Raw genomic sequence first — 12,657 nt, forward strand, 5'->3', positions numbered from 1 at the left:
TCTAAGTATTCTACAGTATTCTGTAATGACCCACCCCTTCCTCTGTACATTTCTACAGCTCTAGCTATTGAATACTAGAGTTTTATCTTCCAGAAGAAGGTGGAATTTCAAGAAAAAGTAGTTCCAATAGACAGCCCAGAGGAACTTCCCTCCTTCAAACTGGCCCCCTTAGTTGATTCCTTTCTACAGCCTAGTGAATTTATGGATTAAACTATTATCAAGGACAGAATGGCTTGAGAGCATTCTAGGAGATTAGGACTTTATACTTTTTCGACACACAACATGGGTTCCTCTAAGCTTTTAATAAATACTTAACAAAACTGAATCAGTATCATAGTAAAAGAGCTAGAAAACGCTTTGTTTTTTCTATCACTATAATGCCTTACATAAATGGGTGGCTTATAACTCAACGTGAGAGAGTTAAGGGTAAGAAACATTAAGAATAAGGATAATAAAAATTAAGAATAAAAGAGGTAAAAGAGCTGATACAGTTTGTGAGACAGGGCAAAAAATCCTGTTTTCTGTGTTGCTTCTCTTTTTAACTGTTTTTTGGGCACTGTTCTGCATGAAAAGATAAAACTGAAAGAGGAAAATGAAAACTTATCTTCACAATGAAAAAGCCTCAATTTAGGTTTAAGCACAATAGAAGAGCATGGTCCTCCACTCTGATGGTACATAATTAGCAATATTTCTAATGGCAACAAATAAGAATTACACCATAAATGAAAATTCACCTTACGAAAAGTTGCTTGGGCTGAAAAATGGCAACAAGCTGAGTAGAAGCTAAGTTTCAAAGTACATTAATGCAGGTATTTGTATTCCTGACGTGCCTTTTTACTTTAAGGGAATAAAATCACTTTCTCTGTACTTCCCCATTATGGCAATCCAAACGTTTAAATAAAAATTTAGATAGCTATAGATGGAAAGGCACATTGCCCAGCGTCAGGAAACCTGGTCATACGCAGGGTGGAACGTGATTACATCTGCAGGAAGTATGTCACATACAAGCTATACAGAAATCAAATGTGCCATGAAACAAACAGGAGGCAGAGGAGTCCATATGGGTACGAAATGTTTAAATGAGAAAAGGAAGAGGCTCATTTAATGACCTGCACCACAAGGTGAACCCTTAGGTTCAAAAAGAAGTTAGGAGACTGCTCCCAACTCACCATGGCCCAAGAAGGTGAAGGCAGAACATCAGAAGGAATAGGGAGTACAAAGGTGGTCAGGGGAGTTTGATACAAATAGAAAAAGACTAATACATGCTTTCTTGACTTGACTGGGATAAGAAGAGTGGATACAGAGGTAGAAGAAAGATGGCCCTGAGGAGACACAGGGCTATTACTTCAATCTTGGCTGGGGTTAGCCCTGCTTATCTGCCACCAAATGTGGACCAAAAGCCTCACAGAGCTATTTTTATCATAGAAGCTTGGCAAGTCTGTCGTTTTAAAACCCAAAGATAAATGCTACTATCCCATATAATATATAAAGTTTCCTTTTGTTTGTAAGGTGAATATGAAAGCTTTATTAATCAAGTTATCATGATAATTAAAAATTACTTGATTTTCAGTTTGCTAATATTTAATAGTATAGTTATTTTGTAACTGAAGAACATTTATCTATAGAAAAGGGTGGCTCAGATGCCTGCAGGAGAACAATGGATGGTAATTTCAATTGTGCTTTTTTTTTCCACTGGCCTGTTCCCTACTAGGCTCTCTTTAGAAAGGAGAAACATGTCACTCTGACCTGAAAACCTCTAATTCTTAGGAAGCCAAGCATGGAGAGAGCCTGGAGTCTGATGGCCCTAAAGGCTTTCCTGGATTGCTTCATGGGGATGAAAATCTCAGAGTAAGACCCTAGTTATATATTTAAGACTGAAGCCCCATTTCCATTTCTTTCATACGATTTTTCTCCCTAAGTCTGCTACACCTTAAGTTTCTTGTCTCCCATGTTTCCTGCTCTCTATCAGGTTGACCTGATGCATCAGCATTTTAGTTTTTCAGGCTGATAGCTTAGAGTTACCTACTAAGAAACAAAACAACACAATAGTTGAGTTTGTAAGGAAGAAGGGCTATTTGCTTAGAATGTAGTAAACATGGCCTCTCTTTGCCCTCTTTATACTTTATTCAAACAAAATTATAAAAAATGACTGTAATTTATATACAGATAATTAAGAACTGATTGTATTACTCCAGCATCTACTGTTTATAAATGTAAAAGACAGCATGTCTCTTAGATGATTTGGGTACTCGTGAAAAAAAAGTACTCCTTGATAAAATACATGATCACCTAAATTTCAGTGCTATTTCAGCTGATTAGCCATGACAACTCAAACTTGCAACATGGTAAGTACCTGTTATCTTCATATACAAAGAAAAATGCATGAACTGCCTAAACAATACAGTATTTTTTAAAAATTCATGTTTACTTCCAACTATTCCATGATTATTAACATTATAGGGTACTTTTAAAGGTCAAAAACATTGAACTGTCTATAAATATTCTGAATACCAATAATACTACATTGTGAATTTGATTTTCAAACTTTGGTCGATAAGAAGAAAAATAATAATGTTAAGCAGCCAAAATAAGTACTAAAAAAAGGATGGTCATTCGTATATACAGAAGATATGAACAGTACAGATTCACTTGATTCAATCCTATTTACACATTTAAAATACAAAATACATCTTAATTTGTCAAGAAGCCAACCACATTTAGCACCAGGAAAGCAACTTTACTTTAGCTTTTGAGCAAGACTGCAATACCTTATCATGGAAAAGAAATTTCATGGAATCCAAATGTATTTATCACCATCAACTGATAAAAAAATAATTTTGAAAGTAACTGCTACATATCATTAATTCACAAGTGGCCCAAAAGGAATAAAACCTTAAAATTGGGACTACTTGATGCTGCGCACGACTCTCCTGCAGTGGCTCGTTTTCATCTCCTCCAGGGCTTGTTCCAGTTGCTGAACCAAATGGAGCAGGGTGGCCGGGTCTGTCTGCAGGACTTTGGTGGTGTGCCCTCCATTCTGATTAAGGTGTAATTTTATAGTCACTGATGGTTTTATCTGTTGCCTGAGGCTTCTGCTTGCAAGCTTGATTTTAAATGGAAGAACATGATAACTATTTAGTAGTCATGCTGAAAAAATATGTAATATTCATAATTACTTCATACCATAAAAAAAATCAAATTCAGATGAATCAGACTTCAAAATGGAAAGTAAACTTAAAAGCCTTTGGAAAGAAAAAAGAAATGAGAGTATATATACAATCTTACAGCAGGGAAGTATTTCTTAAATATGATATAAAAGGTACAAACAATAAAGGAAAAACTGGTAAACTGAACTACATTAAAATGACTAAATTTTCTTCAAAGGACACCTAAATATGGTGGAAAACAAAGCTAAAAACTGAAAGAAGATATTTTGTAACACATATAACCAAAAAAAAGTTAGTATCCAGAATGCCTGAAAAACTGCTCTGACTTAATAAGAAGAAAACTCCACAAAACACAAGACCCAGAGAAGGATGTGTAAGAAATTAGAGGAAGGCACTGGTGCTTCCAGGGTACTGGTTTACCTAAGGGAGCATTTCACAAAAGCAGCACAAATAGATAATCATAGGAAGATGGGTTCAACTTTATTAGAAATCAGGAAAATGGCCAACGAAACCTCAAGAGTGTTTTACACATATCAGACTGGTGAGAAATAAAACCTGTCCATATGGTGCCCCACAAGTGACAGTAATGAGAACTCATCCACTGCTGGTGAGAGTGATGAAAGAATCATTTGAAAAAACAGTATACAATACCAGCAATTCCAGTCCTAGGTATATACCTTAACTTCTTACACATACACACACATTCATAATAGTACTGGTTTCTAAGAGTCAAAAATTAGGAACATCTCAAATATACTATAACAGTGAATGGATAAACTGAGTAGTCATACAATGAAATGCTTACTAAATGGCAACAAAAAGAAAGTAACATATATTGTCACGGATGAATCTAAAAAGAAAATGGTCAATCAAAAAGCAAGTTGCATAAAAAAATACACAAAAATCTAAAAAATGTAGTTTAGTGAAAAATTGTGTGTTAAAAAAACCTCTAAAGAAAAGATTAACAGGAAAATCACGATAATGGTTACCTCCAGGGGACTGAGAAGGGCTTGAAATTAGAGGAAGGCACTGGTGCTTCCAGGGTACTGGCTTTGTTCTATTTCTTAACCTTGGCAATGGGTTCTTGTTTTATTATTATTCTTTAAACCAAATAAATATAATCCTCTGTTTGTAGGATATATTCCAAAATTCTAAAAGTAAGTACTACTGACATATTTAAAAACAAAAAACAAAAAACCACTAGAAACCATGACCAACTTGAAGTGATGGTATTTAACCCCAGCACCAGACTGTGCTCTCTCAAGACCATTCTACCTTTAAAAGAACCAGGACCTCCTTTAAGTAATAGCTAATTAAAGGTCTGGGACAGGAATTGTACAAGAGGAGCCTGAAACATCTTGCCAGACAAGAAAAGAAGACTGCTATCTACAACTATAGGAGTCAAGTCAAAAGGGCAAGAGACTGAACTGAAGAGACTTCTAAGCGAGTAATAAATCCAAACCCTAGATTTCAGGATTAACTTAATACTACAACATAGAATATTCTGACTAGTAACTTCTTCTAACTAATTCTGGGTGATTTGGGCTTCCGAAAGAAGAGAACAAGACACTGATCCAAAGTTGAAATTTAATATCTCAAAATAATTCAGAAACAAGAGGTCAATTCCTTTGGGTGAGCTAGTCCTTAGACATAAAATACGTACTTGTAGGGCAAAATACCATTTCTAGTACAGAAAATTATAGATATGACAGTTGGAAACTGTGACTGAAAACACTACTTATTCATTCAAATAGGCATTATTTATACTTCTTTTTCTTCTTTTACACTGACAGAGACCAAATATATCTAGGTGTGTAATTAAGCCATGAATTGTTTTGTTGAAAGTCTTGAGTTTTTAGACATGATATCGAAATTAATAACTTTTACAGATAAGCACCTATGCCATTCTTTAAAATTTCTAGATAAAGATGATATAACATTCCTAAGAACACTTACTAAGACATAATTAGGCCTAATTTTTTCTCAAAAAGAAATCTTAATGACAGTACTACAGGACAAAGAACAGTAGGTCACTAAGTTCTTGATACGCATTTATGTTTTAATGGGGATGAAATGCTGTCCCTCACTGTAAAAAATAATAAAAGCAGAGCTCACACACCTCAACAAACAAAAAGCAAATAAGCCAATTAAAAAATGGGCAGAGGAGCTGAACAGACACTTCTCCAAAGAAGAAATTCAGATGGCCAACAGACACATGAAAAGATGCTCCACATCGCTAATTATCAGGGAGATGCAAATTAGAACCACAATGAGATATCACCTCACCCAGTTAGGATGGCCAATATACAAAAGACAAACAACAACAAATGTTGACGAGGATGTGGAGAAAGGGGAACCCTCCTACACTGCTGGTGGGAATGTAAACTAGTTCAATCATTGCAGAAAGCAGTATGGAGGTTCTTCAAAAAACTAAAAATAGAAATACCTAGGAATTTAACCTAAGAATGCAGCATCTCAGTTTGAAAAAGACATATGCACTCCTATGTTTATCGCAGCACTATTTACAATAGCCAAGAAATGGAAGCAACCTAAGTGTCCATCAATAGATAAACGGATAAAGAAGATGTGGTACATACACACAATGGAATATTATTCAGCCATAAGAAGAAAACAAATCCTACCATTTGCAACAACATGGATGGAGCTAGAGGGTATTATGCTCAGTAAAATAAGCCAGACAGAGAAAGATTATCAAAGGATTTCACTCATCTGTGGAGTAAACTGAAGGAGCAAAATGGCAGCAGACTCACAGAACCCAAGAATGGACCAACAGTTACCAAGGGGAAAGGGACTGGGGAGGGTGGGTGGGGAGGGAGGGATAAGGGGGAAAATGGGACATTAGGATTAGCACACATAATGTAGGGGGGGCAGACATGGGAAAGGCAGTATATACAGGGAAGACAAGTAATGATTCTATAGTATCTTACTATGTTGATGGACAGTGACTGTAATGGGGTATGTGGGGGGGACTTCATAATGGGGAGAGTCTAGTAACCATAATGTTGTTCAAGTAATTGTACATTAATGATATCAAATTTAAAAAAAATAATAATAATAGCAACTTTAAATGGATCAGCCCTAAGGGTAAATCCTCCTGTATCAACCTAAGATGCATTCAATTTATTGATGCTATTAACAAGGGCATTAACCATGCTGGCAACTTAGGAAGTAGGGGAAACGCTTCTATTAGAAACTAAACTATGATGATTAATTTATTTCTCATAAGCAACTGCACAATAATTAGATGGTAACTGTCCATTCACTACTAGGGTGCATGATACAAATCAGTTACTCAAAAATGAAAGGTCCTGTGTCCTGTTACTAGTTTCTTAGCCATTTAGCTAGTCTTGATTTGAGAAATCTTCCTCCCATAAGTGGAAGAATCCATGTCAGTTAGAATCCCTTGTAATAATTTCAGCAGATGAGCTCATAGAATCAATTAGTTCTCTGAGTAGTTTTTTCAGGCCTTAAATAACATTTCACCACATGAAGCAATATTTTTTCAGTATACCCTCAACTTTAAAACTATCAGTCTGCAATAACAAGCTACTCAAACCCATTTTACACGGTAAATTAGCACTTGGGTTTAATTTTAGAAAACTCAATTGCATAAGTTTCTAACTTCATACTGGAAAAAGGAAAAGTAAATCAGTAAAGCCAATAAATCAACTTATGTTGGACCCCCAAACATCAGTACTTATCCCACACAATAGAGAGCTAAAAATACACAAGATAAATTACTGTTGAACCTCATGAACACGGCCATCTCCACATCTCCTCCAGCTGGTTATTATGAGAAGATCTAAACATAAAGGCTTAACCACAGTGATCTTCTCCCCCCATGAGCCCCACAGGACTTGCTGCTTATGACGTCTCCAAGAGCATGAACTGTTTCTTGGTCTTTGCCGAACCTATCCCACCTGGCCCTGGATAAGCTGTAAAATATATATTTTATAATTTGTTTAAGAAACTGCTTCCTCACACACACACCTTTGTTAGTATTCAGTACTGAATACCTATTATGTGCCAGGCATTGTGCTGAGGACACAGTAGTGAATAAGACTTAGTACCTGCTCCTGTGGGGCCTATTATGTGGTTTATACCATATCCTGTGTTAATACCTACTCAAGCACTCATCACATTGGTTATAACTCAACTCCTCTAACCTAATTTCTAAAACCTATTTGGACCACCTTATCACCCTTCAAATGGAAAATAATTCACTATAGTGATTTACAAACTTTACTGCACATTAGAATTACTTGGGGTGAAAGGGGAGCTTTTAAAAATCCTGATGCCCAGGCCAAACCCCTTACCAATAAAACAGAACAGACATCAGAATTTTTTAAAGCTTCCAGGTCATTCCAATCTATGGTCAAGGTTGGGAACAAGTACACTACATGACATATTCATAGGCTCATGCCCACATCCATGTGGGCCTTTTACAACTTACACTGTCTTCTCTGACAAGAATATTTACCCTGGTTTTCTCTTTTCATTCACCCTTCTGAAATTTCACCTTTTGTTGAAGCTTTTTTTGATCTTGCCAGCATACACTGAACTACTTAATCTATAGTTTCTTTGAAAAACAGTTCACAGTTGTACCTTCATTTATACAATGGTATTCTTTTTTCCCTTCCAGAACTATATTTATAATCATCTGAACATCTAGTATCCCTACAGGTAACATCTTTTCCAGCTGAGAAAGTGTCTAACACTTCTGTTGTGTCCCAAAGGACTAAGCATAGTTTTAATCAGCAATGGCTGACATTCAATAAATGTCAATTTATCAATATCAGTTATCTGTCAATGTTCAATTAACAGCTACACTACATGCAGTAGTCTGAAAACTCCTTTGGTTGTCTATGTGGCTTTAAAAACAACTAGCTCTCACAAACATAATATATGTAAAAGCCACCAGACACAAAAATTTACTAAACCATTCCATATACAGAAAGATAAAGAACAGGCAAAAGTAATCTATGCATTAAAAGTCAGGTCATCTGGTTACCTCTGGCAAGGAGGGAAGGGGAGCTAATTGAAAGGAGGCAAGGATACTTCTGGGACGCTGGTCATGGTAAGTGTTAGTTAGCTTCATGGGTGTTTTCACCATGTGGTAATTCATTGAGCTCTGCATGTCCTGTGCACTTTTCTATATGTGTGTGTTATTTAAACAGAAAAGTTTTAAAAAAACTAAGCACCACTTTAAAAATCTGTATAATCATCTCCTTTTTGAAAATAACCTATTTCTTACAAACTCTGCAAATTGAACCAATGTAAACACATTAAAAATATAAGAAAATGAACCACTTGTGTAATGGTCTGAAAATGAACAATAAAAAACTAAAGTTTCAAACCAGAGTTTGGTTAAGGTGTTAAAGAATACAATAAGCCTGAGGACAGTATATAAAATAAATCTTATATTCAATGTCAGGTCAAAGCAAAAAGCTGTACCTGTACATCTAGTCGCCATTCAAGGCTGTGGTAGCTGGGAAGGTTTGGTGCCAGTTCACTCAGTATGGTTCTGATCTCCTTTCTGTTGTCCAGATAAAGCTGAAGCAACAATTTGTTCAATTCTTCAGAGAATCCCAGAACAAAAACAGAGTCTTGGAAATCCAGTTCAGAAATCTAAAAAGGAATTAAGACATTTTCAAAATTTATCTTTGTCTAGTAAATACTAAAATATACACAGAATATATCCCCTTTTTCTGTCTAGTAAAAGAAACAACACTCCTTATAAAGGCCAACTGTTGCTCACTATTCCAAAATCTGAGTTTCTGATACATAAAAATACTTTATTATTAATGTAAATTAAATGACTTATTAAAAAAAAACTTAAAATGCCCAGTTTTCTCTATTTACCGTCAAGCCAGATATTGGAGAAAAATAGAATAAATAATTTAATTCTCCCTCCTCTTAGAATACATACTGTGGTATATGATTTAATACCATGCAGAATTAGAGGCAATTCTAATTTATACTAGCCAAGAGGTATTCATACCAGCAGATCATGTTATAGCCATATTGTTTAGGCAAGGCTTCACTAAATTAATTATAAGCCATTAACAACATTACTGAAGTAAGCAGGTACATGCCAGGGCTCTGATATAGGATATAGTGGACATTATTAAGGTCTGGATAATACAAAACAGTCCACAAAAGCCCTTACCATGAGCTTTGAGCTTTCAGTGAGGAGGTATGTCAATCCTTCCACACCATGCTGGACAGTGTCACTACTCACACTGAGTTTTCCTGAGAAGGAGGGAAAAAAAAATTGTGTGAGACTTACGCTTTTATTCAAACTCTTAAGAAGAAATATTATCCATTATTCCATGTTTTCAAACACTTCAATGAAAAATGAGTTGGTAATAGTCTCCTGTTCACTCTCCATTCCCAGCCAAATACCCTCCAGTATTTCCCACCATGTAACCTTCTTTACAAAATGAAGACCCGTGGAGACGAGTACTAGATACTCAGTCCCTCTCTTGAAAGCTCAGCTACTTCAGTCTTGTTAAAAGGGGAACTCGACAAAGACCGGTACTCTTAGAAACAGTCCCCTGTCCATTATTTTTTGCTGAAAAAAAAATACCTTAGCAAAAGTAGATCTGAGAAAGCAATAATAACCGTCCACTCCCATGATATTTATAGCTCACCCAACTGCAACACACATTTTGGTGCATTTAAACATCACAGTATCCCTGGCACATGGTGTTACGTCCACTTTACCTATGAGGAAACCGACTTAATGGAAACTTTAAAACCTCACATCTACTTAGGGGAGTGGCAGGATTTGCACCGGACTTAAGAGCCCTTTTGGTTGTATTCCACCACGATGAGAATAAAACCTTTGGAGCCGCAATAACCCCTTCCTCTCCGAGGAGACAGAGAATGGCCCACACTTCCCCGTGTAGCTCGTGGGCCTGCGCCTCTCCCCTTCTTACTGGCTGCTCCTTCGTAGATCTTGGGGTTAGAGCCTCGCCTCAGAAACTCCACTGCGATTCGCCCAAACTCGGCGACCACTGCAACGGAAGCCAGAAGACCGTGAGCGCCGGGCGCTCCCCCTGGTCCCCTCCCGACACGCACCACCACCCTCCGCTGCCGGGCCGCCTGACCCGTGCAGTCCACTTGCGGCAGGAAGGCCAGGTGCTCCCTATGCTCCTCGGACAGGTCCAGCAGCATTTTCCCTGGGCGGCCGGCCTCACAGGGCAGCGCGGAATCCGGCCTCTCCACTTCCGGGGCTTGCGTCCAACCGCAAAGAGGCTCCGGCGGCTCACGACCCCAAGCTTTGGGTTCCGGCCTATGGCCGTCCTACCCTCCAAACTCCTCTCGCGGCGTATGCTGGGGTCAGATGATTCTTCCGTTTGCAAAAATTCTCAGAAAGATGCAGCCTGCTGGGTGCATGGGTCTGTTCTCTGTGGAAGATGAAAAAGATATTTAAAATCTGACACGCCCTTTATTATTAATAATAAAAATGTATTATTAATAATAATAATTAACATTTATTAAGCACTATGTCAGGAATTGTTTTCACATTTATTAACTCATAGAGTTCATAAGAATCCTATGAGGTAGGTAGCATTACTCTTTTTCCCATTAGAGATTTGGAAACAGGTCAAGCAACTGATAACTAACTTTTATAGAACTGTTAGTTTGGTCAGAGCTTTCGTAGATGTTATATTGATTTATCTCATTTAATATGCTCAATAGCTGTGACCTCCTTCTCACAGATAAAGAATCAAAGCTCCAAAGATTACATAATAAACCAGTGATAGCGCTGGAAGGAGAGCGTTGATCTGTTGATCACCTGCTCCAAAGCCCGTCATTCTACACAGTAGGCTGAAAGCTGAAGATTTATAACAAGCTCTGTGAATGATTATAGATTAGGATAAAGACGATGAAGGCAATGACAGGTGTTTGCAAGGTTCAGAACAATGTCTTCTTTTAATGTGTTGGGGATGGTGTGACAATTTGGTTTCTTTCCTTCCTTTCTCATCTGCTGTGGTTCAAATATGAGACTACAGAATTGCAATTTGATAGGAATATTACTCTCCAAATCTCAGTCCCTTGGTAAGGGTGAGGGTGGTGGAAGGGAAAAGGGGGAAGAGACAGGGAGACTTCATTTCTATCCTTATATATAGGGACTGAAGCAACTCTTTCTATACTCTAAGTCTGCTGAGCAGAAATGAAAATTGGAATAGTGTTTCAGCTCTGCTGTCTGTGTTTACCTCTACCTCACATCTGACTGAAATTGGAATTGTTTCCTCTGCTGGGGCAAAGAAAGGGAGTTCCTTTTAACTTATTAGTTAGGTTTCGAAGCAGCATTTGCAGAGAGAGCCCAGTTTTTTCTTAGACTGTAAGTTGCAGATCAAAAATGGCATCATTTCCTGAAAAAGCCTTTATTCTTACATTATTGAGAAAGAACAAGAATAATACATAAGACTAATTTTCAGAAAAGGTAAAATGATTCTTCTACAAATATATAACAAACACATGTCAGAGAATGTATTGAACTCATGAATTAAAGAGGAAATCAGTAAGATTACAGTTGTCACCTGTTTCTAGAACTGTACATATGTAGGGAATAAGGAACGCTGAAGTAAATTTATAAATAGATACAATATTATGCCAATCTGACATAGCCTTTCTTTCCTGAGATATCAGGGACTGAAGTGGGGGCAAGGGAGGTGAAGGAAGGGAATAATAGGGAGAGCAGAATGGGGTGACCAAAGAAAGTGGCTGAAAGCCCAGTATATAACTGGGGGAGAGCAGCCTGGGAGTTAAAACTCCCTAGTATAATTATAGAACAACTTTTTGTTACCAAATGTCCTGTTTAGAGGAAGTTAACTGAGTAGAAAATCAAAAGTTTTTATTCCAGATCTGGCTCTGACACTTACTAATTATAAGGTCTCCAACCAGTTGTTTTTATATATTGTAAATTTAGTCTCTTCATTTGTAAAATGATGACTTCCCTTCTGTGCCATACAGGGTTGTCCTTATGCTCAGATGAATTAATAAATTCAGGTTAATAAATTGATTTCAGTGATAAAATCTAACAGTAGATGAGCATGAAGCAATTGAAGAGTTTGTAAACTGAAGCATTTATATTTTGTCAGAGCAGATTTTATGTGTACATTGAGATTTCCATGTGCATTATCACCCTGGAACCCATTCATTTAATTCAACAAATATTTAGAACACAATTTTTCAAAGATTCAAGCACGTGCTATGCTTTGGCAATTTGGAGATGAATAAAACAATGTCCTTGCCTTCTAGGAGATGACAATAAATTTACAGTCAAGAAATTTCAATGCAGTGTGATGAGTGCTAGTACTTGATGATTGAACAAAATGTTATGGAAGCTTCACACCAGTTAGGATGGCCAATAAACAAAAGACAAACAACAAATGTTGGTAAGGATGTGGAGAAAGGGGAACCCTCCTACACTGCTGGTGGGAATGTAAATTAGTTC

The 12,657-nt window shown here is 37.1% G+C and overlaps 1 protein-coding gene across 1 annotated transcript; it reads right to left on the reverse strand.

The window, feature by feature from the left end:
* Positions 1-672: 672 nt before the first annotated feature.
* On the reverse strand, positions 673-10,451 carry COMMD2 (COMM domain containing 2). Its single transcript, XM_036896390.2, has 5 exons — positions 10,301-10,451; positions 10,130-10,207; positions 9,358-9,440; positions 8,643-8,816; positions 673-3,103 (listed from the first exon to the last, which is right to left on the reverse strand). The coding sequence occupies exons 1-5, from the start codon at positions 10,365-10,367 to the stop codon at positions 2,906-2,908; spliced, it is 600 nt and encodes a 199-aa protein (XP_036752285.1). The 5' UTR covers positions 10,368-10,451; the 3' UTR covers positions 673-2,905.
* Positions 10,452-12,657: the final 2,206 nt, after the last annotated feature.

The sequence above is a fragment of the Manis pentadactyla genome, chromosome 1, assembly GCF_030020395.1.
Source record: "Manis pentadactyla isolate mManPen7 chromosome 1, mManPen7.hap1, whole genome shotgun sequence".
NCBI classification, from domain to species: Eukaryota; Metazoa; Chordata; class Mammalia; order Pholidota; family Manidae; genus Manis; species Manis pentadactyla.